The sequence below is a fragment of the Erigeron canadensis genome, chromosome 1 (assembly GCF_010389155.1).
Source record: "Erigeron canadensis isolate Cc75 chromosome 1, C_canadensis_v1, whole genome shotgun sequence".
Lineage (NCBI taxonomy): Eukaryota > Viridiplantae > Streptophyta > Magnoliopsida > Asterales > Asteraceae > Erigeron > Erigeron canadensis.
This window is the reverse complement of record NC_057761.1, coordinates 58,188,763-58,216,511: the sequence shown is the minus strand read 5'-3', so window position 1 is coordinate 58,216,511 and position 27,749 is coordinate 58,188,763. Positions and strand designations below refer to the sequence as shown.

The 27,749-nt window shown below is 31.6% G+C and overlaps 1 protein-coding gene and 2 long non-coding RNA genes across 3 annotated transcripts; 2 read left to right on the top strand and 1 right to left on the bottom strand.

The window, feature by feature from the left end:
- Positions 1 to 3,023: 3,023 nt before the first annotated feature.
- LOC122584990 lies at positions 3,024 to 11,653 on the top strand. The gene is made up of 2 exons (XR_006321622.1): positions 3,024 to 3,273; positions 10,942 to 11,653. It is a non-coding gene; the product is annotated as an uncharacterized LOC122584990 (long non-coding RNA).
- Positions 3,790 to 5,688, bottom strand: LOC122584989 (uncharacterized protein y4iK-like). Its single transcript, XM_043757084.1, has 2 exons — positions 4,478 to 5,688; positions 3,790 to 3,964 (listed from the first exon to the last, which is right to left on the bottom strand). Exons 1-2 carry the CDS (start codon positions 5,663 to 5,665, stop codon positions 3,854 to 3,856), a joined length of 1,299 nt encoding a protein of 432 aa, XP_043613019.1. The 5' UTR covers positions 5,666 to 5,688; the 3' UTR covers positions 3,790 to 3,853.
- A 13,675-nt stretch (positions 11,654 to 25,328) lies between the features above and the next one.
- LOC122594539 lies at positions 25,329 to 27,175 on the top strand. The gene is made up of 4 exons (XR_006323032.1): positions 25,329 to 25,471; positions 26,495 to 26,589; positions 26,861 to 27,020; positions 27,096 to 27,175. It is a non-coding gene; the product is annotated as an uncharacterized LOC122594539 (long non-coding RNA).
- Positions 27,176 to 27,749: the final 574 nt, after the last annotated feature.

The following is a 27,749-nucleotide window of genomic DNA, read 5'->3' as shown; positions in this document are numbered from 1 at the left end:
CCCAATTGAATTTATGTTAGACGTTTTGAATGCTAATTACTAACTCATTTTTTTAAATTAAAAAAAAAAAGAAGCATATTAGAACTGAGAAATCAGTTAGAATTAAAGTTTGAGTTGGAGATGGCTTATGTATAGGTATAAAGTGGTTTGGTGAATTTCATACTAACGTAATTAATACTACTGGATGAGTTGATATCTCAAAGAATCAGGGACATTCGAATGTAAAAAGAAATATAGATGCAGAATATTGTGGGATATATTTTGCAGGCCCAACTAAAATTAAATGGTTGCCTTCACAAACTCTCACACACAATTAGACACCAAGAAAGACACACATTTAACACACCCATAAGAGATTTCTTGATGTTGATCTTGATTCAGTTTCAATTAGTTCATCAATTGTTACTTTCGGTTGTGAAGATTCGTTTATTTGTCAAGATCAATTCGATCAATGGAGGTTCAGTGTTTAAATTAACAATTTACATATTTGGTTGGTTTGTTATGGTTTTCAATAAAAGCACAAATGGATCAAATAATTAAATAAATCATTATATTTTGTGTACTTTTATTATGTGTCGGGCTAAAAGCGGAAATTATTACCACGTCATGTTCATGTTCTCGGTGATATTTCTTGATTCAGGGAACACACAGGGGATCAAGATAGCTAAACAAAACGTATCACCAACAACATTTATGAATCCTTTGTTTGGCATGCATTTATTAATAAACTCTTATAAAAGTATAGAAATGAAAATATTACCCGAGCAATGCGTTGTGCTTGGTAATATTATACAATACACCGAATTGTAAAAACAAAAGTGAAAAGTGTTAGATCATTTCCAATTCTATATAAATATAAAATACAACTTTTTGTTGAAGGGAAAAATAAACGGCATACATCATATCATCTCAATAATTAAATTTTTTAATTTTTTTTTTTAAATTCTAAGATACAAGTCGACGATGATGGTCAAAATCAACTGGTTGAAGTCATCTTCGACTTTATATCAGGTCAGGGGTTTGACTCTCTAGAGTGAAGCCTCCTGGGGGTTGTTCAGTTAGATCATCTGTAACGGACTAACGGCTTATAGTTTAAATCTCATATATAAAATACGTGCAAGACTTTACCATTGTATAATGAAATGATCTTTGATATCGAATGTTGGACCGATAAAAAACTAACACAAACCATTTATAATAACATTTATATAACTTACTCAATAGTATATTGTTATTTATAATCTTTAACATATCATAAAAAGCTTAAAAATAACAACAAATAAACTTTATATAGTTTAAACTAATATAAAAGTATTATTAAACAATTATATGTAAAGTTATAATTAAAAGAAACTTTGTTAATAATATCTATGTATGTTATTCACATGCATAAATTAGTTTTATGTTTATTATAATAAATTTTGATATAAAAAGTATAAGTTTTTTTTATGTTTGTTGTTGATAGATTTTTTTTTTTTAATTTACTTAAAGTGGTAGTTGGACTTTTGTAGTATCTTTGTCAATTAAAGTGACAAAATAATAAATTTAGGTAAATTTACTTTCACATTTTCATAAAGATAGAGGTTAATTATAAAAATGGTATCTGAATTATTCTATCATGTTGCACAAATCATACTCAAGGTTTATTAATTACGTCTGTCATACCCAAACTTATCATTTTTTCACTCGGACCATACCTGGACCTAACGTCCTTTTTTGTAATTTACCCTTAATATTAATATTTTAGTTTATAAAACTATACTTTATCAATTAGTATTATTTAATAAAAAATAATATTGTTAATGACTTTTATTTAGCAATAAAATATAATTTTATAAAAATTTATTAATATTTTTTTTATAAATTTATAATTATAATTTTATAATTTGTAAAAACTTATTAATATTATTTACAAAAATTTTATAAAAAAATATTAACATTTATTAATAAATATTAATATTTATTAATACTTTATCTTTGTAATCTGCCCTTATTATTAATACGTTACTTTAGGAAATTATATTTTATCAATTAGGATTGCTATAATTAATTAAAAATATTATTTTTAATGATTATTATGTAGTAATCAATTATAATTTTATAAAAATTTATTAATATATTAAAACTATATATACTGTTTTAAAATATAACATTTTATTTTATAAAAAATATGTTATTAGTTTATAAAAGATATTAATTTTTTAATATTTAAAATTTATTAAAAACTATACATATTGAATTGTGTATCTATAATGATCTTGATATATATGTATTTCAAAATTTATTTTCTTTTTTTAAAAAAAGTAAATATAAAGAATATCTTAATATAATGCATTAGTATCTACGCAACCACCAGTCCACTATGCAATAGTTTTTTTAAGCATAAATAAATAAATATGAAAATACGCATTTATCAAAATAATCATGGATCTATAATTCAATATATTTATATTTTTTAATAAAATACATTTTTCTTAATAACTTTTATAGAATAGAAAGAATCTTTTATAAAAAATAAATATTATTTATAAAATAAATGTAGATATTTTTAAAATATATATATATATAAATTAAAAAATTATAATTTATTACTAAATAATATTCATTAGAAATATTATTTTTTGTTAAATAATACTAATTGATAAAATATAGTTTTATAAACTAAAATATTAATTATAAAGGTAAATTATAAAAAGGGTACCTAAAGTATAAAGAAAATTACAGATTTCATACCTGTACTTGGGGCACTTAACAACACAATTAACAGACGTTATGTCCAGGTATGGTCCGAGTGAAAAAATGATAAGTTTGGATATGACGGACGTAATTAATAAACCCTTTGCATTTGATACTTTTGGATTTCTTGCACCTGAGACCGTCGAGCTACTTGGAAGGGTCTAACAGGTCATGCATAGTAATATCATGATGTCACGATCGATGAATATAGTTTTTAAACGTCTTAGTTTTGCTATAAAAAAAGTGGCTACGCAACAATTTTATTTCTGTGTAAAATTATTATATCTACCATTCTTAAAAAAATTTAAAAAATTAAAAAAAATATTCAGGTACTTCTTTGTAATTAACCCAAGATAGAGATTAGAGATATGGAACAGAGAATAGGGAAAGAGAATAGAGATAAAGATTCGGCTGCAGGTGAATGACCTTAAACGGCGCACAATGATATCCAAATACATACGGGATGCGATGATGATGATGATGATGATAGTCTTTTTTTTGAAAAACTTTGGCAAATGCAATTTCCTGCTCATTCTTGTAAGTTAAGGATCCTCGTAATCTTATTTATTAAAGTCAGATATGTTTCACTATCATCATTATATAAAAAAAATTAGAAATGCATGGTCAGTTCTTAGAATTTTACTGTAAATGTAGAGTAGTAATTGATCAAGTAGATAGCCTTAGGGTTTGTACATTATAGTTTTGTAAATATAAAACATGTTTGAAGTTTTGTATTACTTATGTAGGTTATAGCTCAAATACATTATTACAAATTTTAACAGAAAAATGAAAGGATACAATGTTATTAATCAAATCAAACAGAAGACGAAGTCCTTGACCAAATACCTACATATATAGACGATAAGGTAATACCAGAAAGAACAGAACTCAATAACAACAGCAACTGACCATAGTCTGTACCATACACCATATACATAACAAATATCGACACAAACATATGATATAATGATACCATACCACGGCTACCTACTCGGGTAATTATAGTTTACGAACTTTTGCAGACTTCAAGAAATCTTGATGCTGAGTCCCATGGATAGGATATAGTGTATACATATGTAGAAACCGTATAACTTAAGAATATATCTATGCAGAACGTTTAGTTGACAATTTCCTCCTTCATAGCAAGTGTAAGAGCAGAAAGACTTCCTTCCTTTTGCACAATGACTCCAGGCATAGCCACAGCTCGACTACCCACAAAACCCGCTTCCTTGATTCTAATTTTTCCAAACTTCACTTTTCCACCTTCTCCTTCGTATATGTGTCCAAACAGTAGAGCTTCTCTTCCAACGGACCCATAGCGTTCAATACTTACCATCTCAGGGTTTAACGCAGCACCCATGCCATCCACATAAGCTCCTTGGTCCCAAGCGATATCCGAACCCATTAGGTTCATCCATATCCCAAATAGAACCGAACCACTGCTCATATCCATGAAATATTCCCCAACCAGTGTCCTGATAGCCTGCCATATAGTGTCCATGTAGACGCCTATGCTCCAAATCATCACGGTTTCCCCTTCTTTCTTCTTTCCCACAAGAATCCATTTGGCAAGAGCACAAACTATGCCACCTAGAATACCGGAACTGAACCACAAAAGAGGTAGCAGCCAATGCAGTTGCAGCGTGCTCTGCTCTTTTAAGTAGATAGTCAAAGTCAAAGGAGTGAAGATAATCATCCCCATTAGAAAATAGGGCATGGCCATTTGTAGTAGTGGTTGAGCAGTAATCATCCATAAGTTGTGGTACCATGGTCTTGCCAATGTCACTCTTTGAGTATCTTTCTTTTCGATTACCTTTGCCATCGGGCAACCAGTAAGATCAACCTTTACATCAGAATGATCCAGGAAGTTCTTCCAAGCCTCAGGCAGCGGCTTGTTGTTGCGTAGATGTTGGCAGATGGAATAGACGACTGATCTGCCGTGATCCAATGATGCACTCTGGGAGCATGATGTTGCCCGAATAACATCCACTTCGTGACATCTTAGAAATGGGTTGAACTCCAAACTAGCAGATTCTTCATTGGTGAGTACTTGGTCAATCGTTATTTCTCCCACCTCAATGTATGGGAATTCTTTTTCATCCCATGGTTTGGTACAGTCAAGTGCCGCCTCGCGTTCATATTCATCTGTTGGGACTGAACGGAGCTGCAGCTGAAGCACATAACGGAGATTTTGAGGAGAATTTACACGTCTTTTGAAATCATCATTAAGAAAAAGAAGTGGGCGTGTGTCATTCTCGTCTCTTGGCATAGCACCTGTTTCAGGAGGGAGTATACCTGTGGGCTCCACCTTACCAGAATCTTCATTGATCATCTCATCAAATGGCCTCAACTTGAATTTCACATACATTTCGTTTCCATCTTTGAATCTAAACAGCCTACAAATGTTTGAATAGTAATGCAGTTCAGCATATGAATCAGCTTTTCTTAGTGAGTCCCACATAGCTTCCCTTACATGAGGAGCATGTTTCACCATCTCTTCTTGTGCTGCAGCCCCACAAACAAGCCATGTAGCGAAGTCACCAATAGTACGAGCATGAAACGCTTTACCCGTTTTTAATGTCAAATCAAGCAATGAAGTATTACTTTCAGCCTCATCTGTAAGTATTCTTATTGCTGCTCCACGTGGATCGAGTCTTGCATCATCATCTGAACTTAAGCAATTGCTGTGGCGAATAATGACTGGATAGCACTTTCCGGATGAGAATATATGGTGGTCGGGAAATCTGGGTATATTTTCATAGAGCCTTAAAGTTCCCCTCCCAGCTGCACCAATTCGATGGAAGTATCTTGATTTTACTTTAAGGGTCGCACATGCAAAGTTTGCAGCAAGATTTCCAAGTACTTTCTGGTACGTTCTGTCCATTTCTTCGATCCTATCATCCAAAGCATGAGTAATATTTTTAACCATAATTGGAGTTTGAGATCCAACAAAAACACCACCACTTCGAAGAATTGAATTCATGGGAGCGAGAGATAGGGCCCCAAGAATGACGTTGGACTCGACCACCGAGCCAGGCAAGACTAGTCCTTGACTTCCAATAACCGAATTTTCTTCTACCTTCACTTGTCCAAGAATATACCCCTTTGAGTTATAGAAACCTGGAACAATCCGACTGAAATCACCTAAATGGACCCCATCACTGATCGATACCAATTCTGGGTCTAAAATTGGGTTAATGGCTCTAATAGAGCATTGATTCCCAATCTTTGCTCATATAAGGCGGAGATACACACAAAAAGCTTCAGTTCCAGAAAGAAACTTTGCAAATTTCAAATGGCATGAAGTAATTAATTGGTGGCATAACCACATCACCATGTGGTTTCTTTGTTTGGCCTTTGAAAGGATACGGAGCAAGATGGAAGTTAGTAAAGTGAGAATAATGCCATGAGCCAAGTATGCCATTGCAACGGTAATGGAAAAACTTAATGGGCTTGCAGGAATATCTTTAAACATGATGGCATATGCAATAACACCGAATGGGAGCCAATGAACACATGCACATAAGCAAAGAAAGTTGAAGTGTTGCAAAGAATGAGGCTTTTGTAATAACCATAGGTAGATTAAGTAACTAATGGCTGCAGATAGACAGCTGAGGAAGCCAACCATGTAGACGCCCATAAAATGGTAGAAAGGCCCATGTCCGTTATGCCAATCAATCTTGATGTCTTTAGAAGTAGTACACTGCAACCGAGGTTCAGAAATATAACTTACCATTAGCCTATGTAGCTGTTGTTTCACTGTTATTCGTAGAGTAAGTAACAAGAAAGAAAACTACAATTTAAGGGATAAAGTAGTGCTACAAACAGGATAGTACGTATGTAGAAAATATTTTTCAAGGTCAAATCATCTACTTATCATAAAATCTGAAAGTTGGGTACCTTAAATCAATTTATTTAAACATTAATGGATGTTCTGACCTGAAAAATGGTTTTCTAGAACAGAACTTGTCATAAAGTCAAATTGGTCATATTTCTATGCTATTAGTTTTGAGTAGTTCAAACCTGTTCAACTTTAGAAGATTTGGGCTTCTTAAAATCGATTTCGCTCCCACTGCAAGTCCGCAGAGCTGGAAGCTCAGCTCCATCAGCCACAATACTGCCTTTCTGAAGTACCGTATAAGGACCCACACATGCATTTTCCCCAATTCTGATTGGTTGGAGACTCAAAACACCATTTTTGACCTCATGGCTTTGAATTAATGCTCCTTCGGCAATCACTGATCCATCTCCAATGGAGACCAGATAAGGATCTGTGATGTCAACGGTATCAAGGAGCACTGATGAGCCAATTTTTGCTCCTAGCATCTCAAACCAGAGCCTAGCAAACACCGTACCTTTTAAATGCACTGCCAGAACTCTAGAGGAAACCTCTTGTGCTTTGTACAGTGTCCACCATTTCACAAAGTCAACTGACCAAACAGATACATCAGTGATCAAACCATAGTTAGGTCGAAGAAATGAGTTCCCAAATACTGCAACCGTCATGCAGGTGGAACCAACGTAAAACATCCAAGCAAGAGGAGCCAATGTTAGGGTTATCAAGTAACCAAACCGTGGGGTTCTACTTATCGGTCTACTACTCTCCAAAGTGAGAGCGGTGAAAGTGGAAACCGAAAGATATATAGGAATCATGAGCAAGAATGAGACATATACTATACCAAGGAGATGACATAGCCAAATACCCAATTTACGAGATGAAGAAACTTCGGTTGAGATCTTGGCAGAGCTTGTCTTGTTTTGGCAGAAACCAGATGGAGGACTCAGTAATTCAGGGCGAGACTTTCTTACAAGATCTTCTGCGAAATCTGCCAAATCATCGATGCAGGTAGCTGTGAAAATGTCAATTGCTCCAACTGGAAGGCCAAGAAAAGCAGAAAGCTTTTGAGCCGCTCGAACCACCCCAATTGAATCAGTTCCATAGTTTGTCAGGCTCTCTGTGATGGAGATACTTGCAACAGGAGTTCCTGTTTGATCAGATAGAAGTTTCTTCAGAAACTGAATGATATCTTTTTTTGATAGAGTGGAACCAGGACCTTTTGTTGTGGGGCTTATAGATTGAACCAACAATATATTCTGCCCATGGTGTACTTGAACTACTTGCAGCTTGCCATCCGTAAACTGTTTCAGACATTCAAATCTCTTAATCTTGCCTGATGTTGTCTTACAGATGCTTCTTTCTTTAATTAAAACAATTGAAGCAATTGTTATGCCATGCTCTTCTATCACAAGGTTTTGAAGGCATTCTATGATGTCCTCTGGAGGAGGCTTATTCCCTCGAACCTCTGCAATTACAACCAATCCAACTTGGTCTGAGTTATCTGGAATCATTATCCCTCTAGCCGATAAGATCTCTTCAGGAACACCTATGACAGCACAGCAGCCTGGTCGTATAAATTGAGAGGAGGACTCAACCGTTTTTTCAATATCTGAGGAGTATATGTTTCTTCCAGCAACAATAATAAGATCTTTTATCCTCCCGGTAATGAATAACTTCTTGTCAATGACACGTCCCAAGTCTCCACTCCGTAGATATGTTTTCCCGGCATGCCCTTGAATTTTATTTTGGAACATCTTCTGGCTGAGCTCTTCTAACCCCCAATATCCAATACCTGCACTTGGACTACTAATCCAGACCTCCCCCTCTTTTCCACATTGTACATGTTCTTCACCTGTCTCAGGATCGACTATTCTGATATCCATGTCAACATCATTTGGGTTCACATACCCACAGCAAATCCTCCCTTGCCAGTCTTGGAAAATTGGTTCTCCATTTCCAAATGCACTACTTACGTAAACAGAATTTTCTGCCATGCCATAACCAGGAGCCATCACCTCTTGAGAAAGTCCAAATGGTCGAGTCAGCTCAATGAAACTTTTTAAAGTTTTTGATCTCACTGGCTCAGCAGCGACCATGAGGAATACCATGGAAGAAAGATCCAGTTTCATAATCTTTTCCTTCTTTGATACTAATCTCCGTATTAAGAGTTCAAAAGCAAAGTTTGGGCCAGCACTATGAGTAGCCTGAAATTTACTCATGGTTTGCAGCCACAATAAAGGGTTCTTGATGAATGTAACAGGAGAAAAGAGTATAGCTGTTCCACCGCTAACCAGAGACGTAAGAAACCCTCCAATGAGCCCCATATCGTGGTACTGAGGTAGCCAGCTTACAAGAACAGTCTTTGATGTACTCTTGTACACATTGCGCATTAACTTCACATTATGAATAAGCCCACCATGAGTGATCATGACTCCTTTAGCATCACCCGTTGACCCCGATGTGAATTGAAGAAAACACAAATCTTTGGGTAAAATCTGGAATTCTGTAAGCAGTATACTGACATCATCATAACTAATGTGGCAACCTTTTGAGTTCTTGGTCCAAGTATCTGTATGCAACCATGGGAGGTTCGGCCAACTAGCTGAGTTGTTTTTTTTCCCAGATAAGATAATCTTGTTCTTCACAGAATTTGCTTTAACATACACATGATACCCAAAAGTGGATAATATTGCAACTGCTTTTGTTCTTTTTGCTATGTTTTCAATATGAAGAAGCGACTGGCCTCCTGTTAGAGACGGGTCAGGCGGAATGGCGGGTACGGGTATGACTCTAGCTCTTAGACACCCAAAGAAGGCATCAATAAATTCAAGTCCCGGTACATAGACCAGAAGAACTCTATCTCCTGGTCTGATAGCGGGGTTTTTTCTTTTTAGGAGCTTATAAGCAATGTAGGTTGCATTTTTATCTAGCTCTTCATACGATCTTTGATTTATAGTTTCTCCTTTATCGTTCGTCCACGTATACAGGGTCTTGTTTGCAGTGATTTCATGAGTTCCCCAATGCCTTAAATAACCATCGATAGATGAGATATCTGGAAACTCCACCCCTGGTGATTCATGTAGTTGCTTAGATTTCCAGGAACAATTATTTGATTTCATAGTAAACAACCTCTGCAAAACCATTAGAAATATTAGCATTGTAAATGGGTGGAACTCTCGTTGTCGGTTCTTTTTTTCTTTTTCTTTTTTTTTTTTTTTTTGGGGGGGGGGGGATTAGGTTTACGGGTAAGGTTGGTCAACACACTTCAGGTTGTGTTTTCTCCAATTCTTTGCATTTGTATAAAACAATTTTGTGTGTCAAATGTTATTACAACATTTATATTAAGTTGTACAATATCTAAATAAAATTGTTTATTTTGGTATGTTTTCTTTGAAGCAGATTTTTAGTCTTACCCCGTTTGACACTTTAACCCATTAGAACTGTAAATGAGTTGAAATCTTCTTTTCTACCCAACAGCTTAGACTTGTACCTTAATGTATGGAAAATTCGGTATTGGATTGTCACTTGCGAAGTGCTTCATAACCAGAGAAAATGCATAGGATGAGTTCCTTTCTGTTAGCTCAAATGCCATTAGTCCTCCAACATAGAAAGTACTGTTCTGTCCCTGGAGTTTGTTTTCCAACTTCTCATAAAATCCATCCTTCATTCCTGCATTTGATTCCACAATTGTTGGTAACATAAATTTTAGGAAATGATACATGTGATATATTGAGCTCTTTTTAGATACCTTGACTGTTGACATGAGGAAAGTACTTGAATCGCCGCTGTAAAATTACTTTTTCAACCGTTCCTCCCATACTCATGACTGCATCAACTGCGAGCTGGGTAACTTTTCCCCCCACAACATCTGATGAATTACCATAGGACCAAAACAGGAATATATTCGTGTCTGAATAGAATCTTTGCATTGCAACCGGATTTCCTATTGTCTTCGGGTCATCCATGAATTCCCCAAAGTAATAAAACCCAACAGGGATGTGCTCCAGTCCGTCTATCTTCAACACAGTAGTATAGTAATCGATGGTCTGAACTTTACTAAATAATTCCTTCTCAAGATCACTTTGGTCTATAACCTCATTGGCAGTTTCTTCTGCAACAAAGAACACGGGTCAGCACTCATGCACATTATATAGTGGGAGCGTATGTTTTAAGCATAGACGGTTATCATTACTAACAAACCTATGTTCTTTAAAGGTGATCTATATGTCTTTCCACTGTTTATAGGAAACGAGCCCGAGATAATAAGTTTGTCAAAATTCATTTCTTGCTTTTCACCATCAACCATTTTGGCTACGACACTTATGCTGTCAGCATTGCGTTTGACTGTTAATACTTGCGTGTCACAGTGAACTTGTGCTGGAAGTAGTTTGCTTATCTTGTCCCAAAACATTGTATAACCACCTTTGAATCGTCTAATCTTTCCAGCCATTGAAGTCCTTATAAACTCATGAACATATGCATGAGGCATATCCTGCACAAAGCCATAACCTGAAGCTGTGAATCCATAGGCGACAGACTTGGGAACCGATTCCAGTCCATTAGCCTTTAGGAATGAAGGAGTTAGCTCTGAAGCAATGTCGCTAATCGCATGCACCCCGTTTCTACATGTAGCCTTGGCCTCTTCCTGGATTTTCAAGGTTAGAGATATAACGGAAATGTAATCATCAGCGACCTTGGTGTCATTGTATTTTCCTGTAGTGCTATCAATGGTGGCGAACTTATGAGTATCTAGTTCCTCTGTTTCAGCCCCGATTTCTTTCGCCAGGTGAAAGATGGTTGGAGCGCTATTTGCAGCCAGGACTTGACCTCCTAGATCATAGATCCTCCCTGTGACATATTTTTAGAATCCTCTAGTGTAAAGTTAAAGAACCTTGGATGTTAATACATTCACTATATCATTGTTAAAGGTCGGTAGCAAGATATGCAGGTTGGGCGAGTCAAGTGATGGTGAACATGTTGTGGTTAAAACACTCCTTATTAGTATATGCAGTCTGGATTGTCAAATTAACACTTCTTTGTCCATTTTCACTTTTTGTATTATCAATATTTTTTGTGTTAGTTTAGATTGCAAAAAATAACTAATAGTGAAAAAATAATCTTAACAAAAAATGATATATTTCATATTTTAGCCAAATTTTACAACGAAATTGCATAAAAAGGCACATGGTCTAACCATGTGATTTGGATAGTTGTATTTTGGGGGGTAAAATATCCATAGCATTAGCCATATCTACTTTGAACTTCAATGTAAATATGGCTGCAATTTTGACTTTTTCATTCACCAGACCAAACATGCTATTTGGACAAAAATCACCAGGGATCTCAAGGTTTACTTTGTAAAAATATCAAAAGACATCACTGAAATGTGTTATTTCGTTTGGTTTTAGCTATGTAAATGATTTTCTATGGTGGAAACCTATAAATTAGCTCTATCTATATCTAAATCTATCTTAATCTTAATCTTATCTTAATATATACTATAAGACAGTTAAACTAATGACTAATTAACCAATCACATCGTTCGATTTCATCAAATTGACTTTTGATGATGTCATCATTTAGATAAACTACAAATTAAAAATCCCAATAATCATTATCTAAATATATTATTATATTAATATTTATATTAATTTGTAGAAGAAGTCTCATTAATTTACACTTTTTTGTTTTCCATCAATAATTTATACTTTTTAATCGTGAATACTTAATTTATATTTATTTTTAGTTATCAACTTAAGAGAATTTTTTAAAATTTACAATTATTTAATTAAATAAAAAAATTTAGCATATGAAATATTTTTTACAAAAAGTTATTTGAAAACCTAATGACTTATTAACAAATATTAGAAGTCCTAATTTAAATCAAAAAATATAAAAACAATCCTAATTGTGATCATATTATCATAGAACAAGTGATTGAAAATAAACATATGTGTGTTATGAACGCGCATCATGATTAAATACATATACTTGAATGTCAAGTTCGGGATCACAAATATGTTTATATTCTAATTCTTAATTATTTTTCATAATAATATCACATTATGAGTATATCTGTTTCAAAATATATTATAATGGAGAAATTATATATAGCATGTGCCTTGTGAAATGACTATAACAAACAATTCCATCAATATGTCTAGGCTAATAATGACAGTGAGGAACCTATGATTATTGTACTACAACTTGCAAAATACAACACTTAAAACCGTATTTTTTTTAAAATTGTAAGCTTTTATGACTTAAATGTATGAAGATCTAATATTGTTAATATCGTAAATCCCGTGTCCAGTGTTGGACACAGGTCTAAAATCTAGTATCTATACTATATTATAAAGCAAATCCATTTTTCAATTTTTAACATTTAATTTTAACAATGTATACATGATAATGCATGATGTACCATACATCAATGCCTACAACTTTTTCTCTCCTCCATAAATCATTTTATTCACCTAATTTTTTTCAAAATCTTTTATCTCAAAAACCGTGCATTGATAAATTATAAAAATCATATGAGTGTTCTTAAAATGTCATGCTCTTTCATTAGAGATGTTATTCGATATACTTTCGACGAATTTTTAAATCCGAGGGTGGAGCCCGTACGGCTAAGGCCGCACTTCCTATGACCTATCACTCTCACCATCTCACCGCACTTCCTCTCGTGTATCATAAATTGAATTTACCAGCCGATGGCCCGTTTGACACTGACTAATTTGATTCAGCTTTTAGGTAAACGCTTAATTTGACTTATTTTAGTATTTGACTCATTTAAATTAAATACACCCCATTGCTTAACAAGAAGGGTGTCTTGGATAACAAGTCCATATATGCATATGGGGAGTTTAATAATTTAAGTATAAGTTTTGTTAAATGCAGCCTTAAAAGCTTTGGTTTAAAGTACATTAAAATTTTTTATTAAATAAAACGAAATAAAAAGAAAACATATATGCATAGAGATGCATCTAATTACTACAGTTTGTGTCTAAGTTTAACTGTTTAAACGTAGTTATCAAAATTTCGTAACATTGATATTGTATGTACTTGATAAAATTTATCTGCTCACGTGATAACTTATATAAATGTTACATTAGCAAATAATGTATCATAAATAGAATTATTTAAAAGTTGAATATATATATATATATATAATATATATATAGGGGTGGGTTATATAGGGTGACAATCAAATGGAAACCAATTTAAAATGAGAACACTTAAAAAACTACATTTTGATGCATTAAAAGTCCATAAAACTGACATAGTGGATAACTAATTATCATTATTTAAGTGTTTAACAACACATGGATCCGTCAAAATCGAAAAAAATCACGTTTTTTGTTGGATGCATCATTTTGATAATATGCATCCAAGATGGATGCACAAAACAAAAAATGTGATTTTTTTGATTTTGAAGGATCAACGTGTTGTTAAACACTTAAATAATGATAATTAGTTATGTACTATGTTAGTTTTATGGATTTTTAATGCATCAAAATTTTTTATTAAATAAAATGAAATAAAAAGAAAACATATATGCATAGAGATGCATCTAATTACTACAGTTTGTGTCTAAGTTTAACTGTTTAAATGTAGTTATCAAAATTTCGTAACATTGATATTGTATGTACTTGATAAAATTTATCTGCTCACGTGATAACTTATATATATATATATAACCGGGTAACACTCTGGTGAGAACACTTTTAAAATAAGAACGGTGAGAACACTTAAAAACGTCATTTAGATGCATTAAAAATCCATAAAACTAACATACTGCATAACTAATTATCATTATTTAAGTGTTTAACAACACGTTGATCCTTCAAAATCAAAAAAATCACGTTTTTTGTTTTGTGCATCCATCTTGGATGCATATTATCAAAATGATGCATCCAACAAAAAACGTGATTTTTTCCGATTTTGACGGATCCATGTGTTGTTAAACACTTAAATAATGATAATTAGTTATCCAATATGTCAGTTTTATGGACTTTTAATACATTAAAATATAGTTTTAAGTGTTCTCATTTTAAGTTTGTTCTCATTTAATTGTCACCTTATATATATATATATAATTGAGCTTAACAACACGTCTTTTTATATATTCAACTTCAAATTTAGAAGAACTTATATTTAAAAAAATTCAATTATTTCCATACTTATAAAAGTAATTTATTCACATCAAAATTCCATGCTTTTGAGAGTAATTTATTTAAATCAAAATTTGTTAAAGTAAGTGATATTCGTATCACAAAAATTGATTTATTTACCACAACATACAACCACAACATATTATATAAGTCAGTAAAACGGATTTGTAGTAAATGTATCAATCCCATTTGCTAACGTCTATAGTTTTTTAAAGTGGGATACCGACTAGAATTAATGGAGCACGCTTTTAAATATTTATTATCCCATTCTTTTTCAATTACATGTTTTGGGGTTTCTATATATGCGTTTCTAATGCATTACATGATTTAAAAAGCACATTATTGTAATAAAAAAAAAATCCAAATTTTAAGATATATAACAATTTAGAAAGTTATTTAATATACATTTTGGAGGTCCTCCAATATTGAACCTATATGACAAGTTCTCTAGCTTGTTAGCTATATATATTTCCAAGCTAGTTTTGAACTGAGAAATTTATAAGTAACAGAATTATTTATTAAAATCACCATACTATATATAGTAATAGTGTAATTACCATGAAGAAGTGTACGTACCTTCGATGCCTACGGATTCACACATGCCTCCAACTGAATGATGTTTCTCCAGGACAGTTACATTAGTGTAACCGAGTTTGCAAAGTGCATAGGCAGCCGATAATCCACTCGGACCTGCCCCGATTATCCCAATCCTTGTGTCGGTACGAAAACAAGGATGTAGCTTGGAAAATTGATCTTCAATCATTGCTTCTGTCTCCATATCTTCCTAATAAAAATTCCTGTCATGTATGATATATGTGTGCATACTATATATTAGTCATTATTTTACTCTAAAATAGTTGATATATAAAAAATTCAAGATTTTAAGTTGGCATAAACACTTAGGAACCTGATGTTATTACTTATTAGTGGGGAAAGTTATACGTAAATTAAAACATATATAAATTGAGCTAGGGTTAATAAGAACATATATGTTATTTAATGTAAAGATCATACCTTGAGAAGCAAGCAAATATATCCACAAACTAATTACAAAATCAGTAGTAGTACGCTGTTTTATTACTTTAATTTATGCATCCAAAAAGCATGCAAGAACCAGTACTATAAGCAAGTAATTAGGCACGTTATATGTACTAATGTGAAAATGCATGTATGGGAGCTGAGTAATTATTATGAGTATTATTATACTAATAGACTTACTAAATACAATCTCCCTTTCCTCTTATATACTACTAGTTTGATAGTGACCGATCCAGAGTCTTCAATTCTTGTTTTATACATATATAACGTGTATTGTAATTTGTTTATATATTTTTTAATTAGATGCATCAGATGTCGTTGATTAGTACATTATATCGATCGCACAATATAAAATAATTAATGACTAATGATGTGACTTAGTAGTGCTTATAGACTTATAATGTCAAAGTTGGAAATTAACAGTAATCAGATAAGATTTTTCTTGCCCATTTGACACTTCCTTATTTTTTTTTTCTAGAACTGAATTATAACTAATGACTATATATGTATTTTTTATGATTACTTTCATTGTAAATTGAATCAAAATTAGTGACTGTTTTAATTTCTTTTTAGTTTTTCTTATGATAGCCTTTTTATAAGACTCTTAGTTTACATTTTTGTACAATAAATTTGGGTTGAAACAATTAGAGCGTATGTATTTGTATTTTATTACCTTTTTTGTTTGTTTGTTTTGTCGTGCTATAATCATTGAATTAATAGCCTTATCGTAAATAAGTCTTTCCACGAGGACTTGGATTTGGGGAGACCCAAGTTCAGTGCCGGGTTAAAGTTTTTTGAAGCCTTAATTAAACGAGATCAAATTTAAGGGCCTACTACATTAGGATATTAGTTAAAGTAACAAAAAAGGTGGAAAAAAAAATAGTAGCTTAATTTATGTTGTTGAACTATCAGTAAAATATGTGTAAAGGTTGATACAAAAACCAGTAAAAGTCAATGCAAATTTTCTAATGGTATCTAGCCAAAAGTCCAAACACTAAGCTTGTAATGCAAAAAGTGGAGGTCCCGGACTTTTGGGGGCCTAAAGCGATTGCTTAGCCACCAACAACTATTGAGCCGCCTATGCCCAAGTACAAGTCTTAAAATGCATTGATTTTTTCCTAATATGTTGTCGTGTCTTTTGGCGTACTATTAGGGGTTTTTTTTCCTCCTAGTAGGTATTTGGTGACAACTTTTTAGCGTGTATCTGGTTAAAACAATATAGTTTAGACCCCCGTTCACTTATAAGAAAAAAAAAAGATTGTAATGCGCGCATTATGCCCGTATATAACATTTTTCTCGTTTCACCGTTACTTGTGGCCTGGATATACTTAATGGGATTCGAAAATGTGACCTTTTGTCTAGATTTACTAGCTAGGCTATCTTGAAAGTGGTTAGTGCTAACTGCTAAAGCTTAAAATAACTTTTAATTTAAAGAAAGTAGAAGTCATCATACGGTCTGATCAAATCATATTATCATATATGATACGTACATATGTTTTGAATCATTCTGTTCTACGAGTATAATTTATTTGACTGCCTAATTAATTGACTTTAGCATCATGCTGAACTAGTCTTGTAATGCAACGGATAGATATTGAACAAAATTCTTTGATTGTGAATTGTGATGTTGACATAGATTGCTTAACAGATTTGAAGTTAATTACTAAAATTTGTTAATTATATACTATCAGAGTTAATTTTGATATACATATATACCCGTAAATTTACTTTTAAAACTGTAGTTACATAACCTATATAGCTACATGATTTTTGTAGCTAAGAATAGTACTATCATAAATGTACAGAACTACTGAACAAACCTGATCGATCACCACCTCGGAGTCAATAAGAATATGAGCAATTTATCATTTTGTTGATTTTAAGAGCTTGAATGAATAATGAAATTACTCAAGGCCGGAATTGTGCCAACAATTTATAGACGACGATAAATTAATGAAACACGTGGCCGGCAAAATGTCATGCAAAATAATGTATCCCTATATATATGCATGCATGTGTAATAGTAAAGTTTGAAGAAGTTTGGTGAATTTAAAACTTGCATTATTCGTTATATATATATCTAAATATATAAGATTTAATTAGTGAAATTCGAAAATAAAAATAAAAGCATGATATCGGGGCCGCGGGGAGTATATGCTGCATATATGCAGCTGGCCGGATTAAACAAAATGAAAGTATAATGGATAGAGATACGTAGATAATATGGGTCGAGATAGAGATACATACACACAAACACTAAAAAACAGTTACTAGCTAGGGGACACTTTTAGTTGTGCCAAGTATTTTATAAGGCATTCCGACTCTATACTACGTACTCTGGTGCGCTTGTTTCAGAGTATCATGGAATCTTAATATATATTATAAGACAGTTGAGTTAATAACTTATTAACTAATCACATCGTTCGATTTCATCAAATTGACTTTTGATGATGTCATCATTTAGATAAACTACAAATTAAAAATCTTAATAATCATTATCCAAATATATTATTATATTAATTTATAAAAAAAGTCTCATTATTTACACTTTTTTGTTTTCCATCAATAATTTACACTTTTTAGCCCTGAATACTTAATTTATATTTATTTTTAGCCATCAACTTGAAAGAATTTTTTAAAATTTACAATCATTTAATTAAATAAAACTTTTTTTTAACATATCAAATATTTTCTACAAAAAAATTATTTCAAAACTTAATGACTTATTAACAAATATTAGATTAGATTTTTATAATTATAAATATTAATATTTAGTTTAATATTAGATATAAATACAATGTTAATTTTAGATACATATCACAAACATAATAACAGATAACGATGTACAACATCATTGTCCTAAACACAATAGGAATCCCAGGATATGGTACGATCATAGAACCAAACACGATTTACAACAGAGGGTTACTTGAATCCTAAATCCAAATCAATATAAACTCCATTCAAGATTCATTCTATCTCTCAATCAAAAAGGTACATAATTTTCTCCTTTTTTATATATTAGTTTTGCATTTTAATGTTTAAAGTTACAGTTGTCACTCAATTCAAGAGTCCTAATTGTTATCAAGGAATATAAAAACAATCCTATTTGTTATCATATTATCATAGAACAAAGTGATTGAAAATAAACATATGCGTGTTATGGACGTGCATCATGATTAAATACATATACCTAAATGTCAAGTACAAGATCACAGATATGTTTATATTTTTATTCTTAATTATCTTTCATAATAATATCACATTATGAGTACATCTGGTTTCAAAATATTCTATAATGGAGAAATTATTATATATAGCATGTGCTTTGTGGAATGACTACAACAAACAATTCCATCAATATGTTTAGGCTAATAATGACAGTGATAAACCTATGATTATTGTACTACAACTTGCAAAATATAACACTTAAAACCGTATTTTTTCAAAATTATAAGCTTTTATGACTTAAAAGTATGAAGATCTAATATTGATAATATCGTAAATCTCGTGTCCAGTGTTGGACACGGGTCTAATATCTAGTTTTTACTATAATAAAATAATAAAGTTTAACCAAATAAGAGCTCGAGTAGTCGAGGAAATGAACAAAGAGATTATGTGAAAGCAAAACCAAATTCATGTACGTAGAGACACAACTAACCTTCGATGAAGATTCTTCATTATATTTCCTAATCGTATTATTCGTCATTTAATAATGTTCCTTATTTGTGCATACTTATATTTATTTGTAATTAATTTTATATATATATATATATATATGATTATAACAATATTCGTGCACATGTGATCAAGAATCTAAATCTCCACATAATTGTATAACGGATGATAATCCATGCTCCACACAATTATAAATTTCAAAATTACACATAAGTTATTTAGAAAACTATCACTACTACACACATATTAATGGATCCCGGTTAAAAACTATAATAGACCCGCTTTATACGAATCCTATGTCACGGAGTCCTATTTGAGTTATTAATAGAACCCGTTTTAGATAACCGAGTCCTTTTACATAACAACCGGTTCCTTTTAAACATAATAGAACCCACTTTTCTAATTAGAACCGGCTTCCTTCTTTGACGACAATTTGTAATAAGATCCGCCTCTTTTGATTTAGAACCCGCTTTGCTCATTACCGCCATTTTTAATTTTTTTATCACTATCGGGTTCTAATATAGTTATCTTTTCCCCGCCAGATCTATTATAGAACACTATTTTCATAACAATACCAAATCCACAAGAGAATAAAAGCCAGATTCATAGATAAAAAGATTAAATGGGACCAAGTTTGAAACCCAAAATCACTACAATACATAATAAACAAGTCACTCTAAACACAATATAAAATCCCTTAATTATCGAATGAAATACAAGAATAAATCCAATCATTAGCTAAAAATAACAGATCCCTCCACCAACAGGTTTTGCACTTCAACGTTGCACTTTCCTTCACTCCAAGATCAAGGGAGTTGAAGCAGATGATGCTGTAACAAATCTGTTGACCCACTTATTAACAACTTTGTCGAACTCATCTCATGAAATGCAGAAACGGGATTTCTGAAAAAGAATCTATATGCAAAAACAGAAACTATCTTATATGACAGAGATGAATGTGTGAAATTAACACATAGGAAAAGGATTTAACAATGTTCTTACACCGGGACCTTAAAGCACAATTGCAAATAGCCATCTCAAGACTTAATAACCACACTCCCAGCCACCATTTTGTTGGTTGCACTAAATAGTAATAGGAAGTATAGATTAAACAACAAAAACATAACTGTTGGTTTTAATTAACTGCAATATATATATATATATAATTTGGATGATGTACCTCAACCATTCTCAAACCATGCCTCCTCCTGGTTCAGCTTCATTGGTCATTGGTATAGCTTGAAACAGCTATAAAAAGAATATAAACAAAGTGTTATATTAAACTTACGTAACAAATACCAAGTGTCTATACACTTAATTAGATTGATAGTAAACTAATTTATTGCAATTGTAACTAGACTACTTATAATAATAAGAATTAAACAAAGTAACATAAATAACAAATGATTAGATTGATAGTAAACTAATTTATTGCAATTGTAACTAGACTACTTATAATAATAAGAATCAAACAAAGTAACATAAATAACAAATGACAAACCTGGCAAACAATGGTACCATAGGGATTAATCTTGGCATTTCCAAAGGGACTAAGTTTAAGATCAGTTACAGATATCAATCCTTTTTCAAGCAATTTATACATATAGTTGACACAGTGCTTCATAATATAAGTCAATTTCACTTTTGTAGTGCTATAAAGAGACTAAAATTGCAATTCCATATCTAGATGTCCTTATAGTAGCGTGGATTCAATCAATCAGTGTAAATTTGTAATATACTAATTTCAGGTTATAATGTGGAATACACATGTGTTTGATCAAATAATCGCACTATGGCTCAACCGGAGGTATGAGTTAGGTTGTAGGTGTTTATCGGCGGTTCCCTTACGGTCAGAGGGTCAGAGAGACCGCTTTACGCCGGATGGTTTGATGACTAAGTCGATTCGTTCGACTTAGGGTTTGTTTAGGGTTTATCCGGAGGTCGAATAAACTCGTGAGAGGGTTTTAGTGTATAGTTCGTACGATGTATACGAATTGTGTGGATGAATATGATCTCTGTCGTGAGGCTTCCTCCTCTATTTATATAGAGGCTAGATAGCTTGGAGAGGAAGGTAAGAGAATTAGGGTAAATCTCTTCCTCCTTTGTGAATATCTTGTTTCTTTCTTGAGGAGATTTGTGGTAATCTTGTTACCAAGCCGTGTCCGAGTATATCGGAGCTTCGATATATATTTAATAGATTAATTACGGAATAGATTGTATCCATCCTTGGTTGTATATCTCCTCGGAGCTAGGTAATTATTTCCTTTAGAGCTCCGGAATGATTATGTTGAACGGAGGTCAAGCTCCGTTATGTGTATAAATCACTTTACCTGTACGAAGATGACTTCGTATTCTGCTTCTGCTTCGGGTACGGAGCTAGAGCTCCGTATGGGTATATCATCAAGCCCCCCAGTCTGATGGGAGATGCTATCTTTAGAATGTCGCATTAGACTCAACCACCAATTCTGCTCCGTAGGTCACCCCTAACGGAGGTCGCACAAACAGTGTGCGTATATTGGGCCGAGATTTATGAGATACGTATCGCGTACGTTTTCAACGGTGAGAATTTTAAGTAGTGGCTTCTGCCGAAAATACTCTTATCCCTCACATATAAATATTTTAAACAAATAAGGGAGATAATACCTGTTTCCGACAGCTGCGATTTCGACGATTCGTCCACCATAGATAAGTGGGTCATTAACGTCATTAACATATTCAAGGGGATATGAAAATTGGTCATAAAAAAAGTACATTATACTTTTAATGATTAACTGTCATAAAAAGTATTTTGATCAAGGTCATTATAAGATTTATATATCTTATAATGACCTCGATTTGAATCAAGGTCATTATAAGATTTATATATCCAAATAAAAAAAGTACATTATACTATCCATCCATAGATAAGTGACAAATGGGGTGGTATTTAATGATTTTGATCATTTTAATATAAACCATATTGCCAATATCATGTTGCTTTGCTATACAACAAACAAATCACACCAACCATGTACAATAAATTTAAGATTCAAATAATAATATCATTATTTTTTTAGTATTTTTATCTAATTTTACAATATCATTATATATAAAGATATAACATACATATTTATTTAATCATTTTCGATACGAACATTTATTGAATAATGATATCATTATATTTCAAACTAGGTATTTTACCCGCACGATGTGCGGTTATTTTAATTAATGATGAATGTTGATTTATTGTAGATATATGGTCTAAAAGAGAAACTTGCTCCTGGGAACTAACCGTTAACGAAATTGGCGTTGTACAAATAGTGATAATTATGTCAATTTAGTTTGTGTCGAAAAGATGATAACTCAGTTAGTGACTACAAATGTGTAATGGCCACTTAATATAATAGAAAGAGGAATTCGTTAACATTAGTTTATTCATTACCTTGATCAAAGAAAAGTCCTTGAGTAGGATAGATTAGTAATGTATAAAGAATTGTTAAAATTTTAAGAAAGATGAAACCTAATTTATAGGGTAAAATGATACCATTTATCTAATTAAAATATTCAAATTCCTATTAAGAAATTTAATACTCCATATATATTTATTAAAATACATTGTTATCTTTGCCTAAAAGATTTGAATCTAATTATGAATATAATAAACTTTATACTACGGATTAAGTTAAAACCTTATAAAGATATAGTTTCTTATTTAATAATACTAATTATTACATATATATTTAGAAAGCAAGTAAAATATAGCAATATCGTTATAAAATCTTTAAACCATTTGTTTGTTTGTTTTGTTTAGATGAAATTGTTATTTTTTACTTTAATATATAAATATAAATTAAATATATATATTAAATATTAAATATAAATATAAATTGTGGGGAAAAATATAGAGATGCCACATAGGATAAATCCTACGTGACAATATTTGAAGCTTGCTTTAGGTTGAAAGAAGGCTTTAGAAGGCTTAGATTTTTACTGTTTTAATAATTATATAGATATGTATTATCTATAAATTATACTAAATATGATAAAGTCTTTTGTTATTTGATAATGATGACAAATACTCTACTTTATAACTAACAAATATATAGTTAGGAATAAAATAACATATCAAATGAAAATATCGGTCTAATTGAAATCTATTGATATTTTAAACTTTGGAAAAAATAAATTGTATAACACAATTTGTCATATACTTGTCCTTATATATTTTTTTTACTTATCGCTTTTCAACTAATTAAATAGATATTATATTAATTTCTTTGTACTTAAATATAAATTATATTATGAAAAATTAACATGTATGTAGTTATATAAGTTCACCCGCGTATTACGCGGGAAAATAATCTAGTAATAAATATAGGGGCCAATTAAATAAGAACAATCTTAAAATGAGAACACGGTGACATCACTTAGGAACTACATTTTGATGCATTAAAATTTCATAAAACTAACATATTATATAACTAATTATCATTATTTAAGTGTTTATCAACACATTGATGTGTCAAAATCGAGAAAATCATGTTTTTGTTTTGTGTATCCATCTCGGATGCATATTCATTTTGATGATGCATTCAAAAAAAATGATTTTTTTTATTTTGACGGATCAATGTATTATTAAAAACTTAAATAATGATAATTAGTTATGAACTAGATTTTAGACCCATGTCCAACACTGGACACGGGATTTACGATATTATCAATATTAAATCTTTATACATTTAAGTCATAAATTTTAATTTTGTAGAAATACGGTTTTAAGTGTTATATTTTGCAAGTTGTAGTACAATAATCATAGGTTCGTCATGTCATTATTAGCCTAGATATATTGATTGATAAGTTTGTCGTAGGCATTCCACAAGGCACATGTTATATATAATAATTTCTCTATTATAGAATATTTTGAAACCAGTTGTACTCATAATGTGATATTATTATGAAAAATATTTAAGAATTAAAATATAAACATACTTGTAATTCTGTACTTGACATTCAAGTATATGTATTTGATCATGATGCGGACCCAAAACACACATAAAATTATTTTCAATCACATGTCCTATAATAATTTGATTACGGTTAGAATTGTTTCTATATTCTTTAATAACAATTAGGACTCTTGATTTGAAAGTCCTATTGTGTTTAAAATGATGATGTTATATATCATCATCTGTTATTATGTTTGGGATATGCATCTAGAGTTTAATTTATGTTTATATTAAATATTAAACTAAATATTAATATTTATAATTTATAAAAATCTAATCTAATATTTGTTAATAAGTCATTAGGTTTTAAAATAAGTTTTTTAGACAATATTTCATATGTTAAACTTTTTTTTAATTAATTAAATGATTGCAAATTTTAAAAATTTTTCTCAAGTGATGGCTAAAAATATATATAAATTAAGTATTCAATATAATAATATATTTGGATAATGATCATCAAGATTTATAATTTGTAGTTTATTTAAATGATGACATCATTAAAAGTCAATTTGATGAAATTGAGTGTTGTGATTTGTTAATAAGTTATTTGTTCAACTGTCATATATTATCTAATAACATATAAAGTTAAGGGTTTGATCATTTTTTGGCACTTCCTTAATGATGTTATTTATGGATTTCATTGATGAGATTAATGATTATACATGTTGGTATCGGTTCTTCATAAAATTAAAATTGTAGATGTGTTGTAGATGTATAGGTGTTGATATACATCATTAAATTGAATTCGGGTGTATTGCTTATGTATATTTCATTATGAATGATAATAATATAAGTGAGATGAGTTGTGTATTAAAATAAGGTTAGGGTGTTGAATGTTTTGATAAAACTCTCCTGTCATTGAACCTTAATGGTGATAACGTTTGGTAGAGTTTGGAATGTGAAGGGTTGGTACTTAAATGATAATTTAAATAATTATAAATACAACTTTTGAAACTAAAAAGCCATTCACCCTCCTTTCCGATCATGTCTGTCAATCAAGCAATAATCGCCTCCAAGCACGTGTAAGTATTTTTTTTATAAATTAATTTTTAAAAGGTCATTATTAATCTCTAATTCTTTTTCCACAAACTATATCCATATTTTCTATATTTGCTGGAAGAACATTTGTAGGGATTTCTGTTCTTCAGTATTTGGGTTGTAAATTGTAATCCTTAATTGATATCCTAATTTATTTTTGCACAACAATATTATCCTAATTGTTAATACATGATTGTTATCCTAACTATATATAACTATTTGTAGCAGCAAGAGGGATTTGTGTTCTTCAATCTTAAATTGGGTTGTATGTTTTCGCCTAATTTCCTAAATCTGCTTTTTAATTGTAGACCTAACTACTATCCTAATTATACTATTTGAAATTGTATTGTTGTGGTAGGTCTAGGTGTTTAATTAAATTCTTTATATTTTGGTAAATGATAATTGTATTTTCGTGCCTGGAGATGGCAGCCCATTTGTCGATTCACTTTTTGATGTGCTTGGAGAAGTTCATAAAATACAAGAAATAAGTCTGTGTTTTCTTCATGATTATATATATATGTATGTATGTGTATATATATATATAAGAACGACTATATTTTTATATCTTAAAAGGGTATTTTTGTATTGTTAATGTGTGTGTTTATGTTATGAATTAGTAGTATCAATAACATTATATTCTGAGTAATCAACTAATGATGGAGTTGTAATGTTTTAGGCATGTTGTGATTAGTTTTTTCTTTATTTGTTAGTTTTAATGTCCGAACTGCTATTTCTCTTAAAGCTTCTAATATAAAGTTTTTCGTGTTTGAATCCAGCGACTTCTTTGTTGAAGTTCTAAATCTTTTTATAGTTTGATATAGGCCAAAATGATCACACCGCTGGGTACGACCTTAATATTTCTACTGAACAAGTTAAAAGTTATGTTCCTGATATCATATCACAGTTTTCGATAGGCTTATCATGTCAAATATAAATATGAGTTTAATAAATACAAAGTTCACTTTGGGTAATTTAATAAATACCTGGTTTGAATATTGTTTATATAGGTGACCCTAGGCGATGTCCTGAACTAATCGAAGTTCTCAGGGACCCAACGGTGCTGATACATGAGATAAACACTTGAACTTCATACGTTTTGAAGGTTATTGAAATTTTTAATAATTACAATTAGTTATACTAAAACCAACAGTAGGAAGTAGTACTTGGGGCATTCTTATGCTATTTAAAGTTGTGTCATTTGACAATTAGCTATTTTCGTGCTTGGAGGTTTAGGATACTTTAACAAGTTAAGGCATAAATTAACAAAAAAAAACGACATTCTGGTGAAAAATGGAATTAGTCTTTGTGATATGTAAGTAAAATCTCTCAGAGAGGGGTAATAACTAACTCCTTAAATAATGCATTAAAATTAGGTTTTCATGTATTATATGAGTACCACTTTTAGGACACTTTGATGGATAAAGCCACCGCAAGAAACCCCAACACAGTAGAAGAAGCCATTGAAGTGAGGAATGCTTTAGAAGTATATCGACTGTCTCCAATCATTCATGTCTTTAGTGAGGTTAGCCTACAGTATGTGTTCCTTGAACTCTTTACTCTGTTTGATTTATTTGGAATTTCCAAGTTTAGTGTTTTCGTTCTTAGCAGTGTGGATATCGGTGACTACAATGAACCCATTAAAGAGAAAGAGACACCATTGGGCACGCTTGATGAGCTTTTGAACATTGCCCGGGATCCTAAGAAAAATTATGTATGTTTTATTCTCTGTAATGTGTTTTAAGCATTATGCATTTTGGTTGTCGTGCGTTTGTGTGTTTAAAACTATACCGTCCGTTTTCTTCCAAGACATGGTCGAGATAACCGAAGTTCTTACAAAATGCAATAGGTCTGTTTTCGGCTGCACAAGTGGCAAATGTGGGAAGGGTGTAAAGCTAGAGGGGTGGAAGTTTTGGTGTGATGGCTGCCAAGCTATCGTCCTGTTCCCAAGGGCTAGGTATGGATTTGAGTTGTATGTAGATGTTGCCTGTCTAGTAAGTGTATATGTGGCTGCATATTTGCACATGTTTGTGGATTTGACTGATTGAGGTAATGTAAGGCCTTTTACGCTGATGTGCTGCTCAAACGGTGATAGGTATAGGCTTCGTTTCTATGTGACCAACGAATTTTGTCAAAAGTACTACCAAGTTATTGTGGGATGGGCACCAAAAGGTAGGTACATTGTTATGCAGTAACGTTGTGTCCTATGCTCTCCTTTGTACGACATAACGTTGTGTCCTATTCTCGCCTTTGTAGGACGAGTCG

Bases quoted from the DNA above. Each gene is read 5' to 3' on its own strand.
- LOC122584989 (XM_043757084.1), bottom strand. From the start codon at position 5,665: ATGGTTAAAAATATTACTCATGCTTTGGATGATAGGATCGAAGAAATG. The intron at 3,965-4,477 runs GCTCAACCACTA...ATTAGAATCAAG, and splicing joins ACAACTTATGGATGATTACT to GAAGCGGGTTTTGTGGGTAG.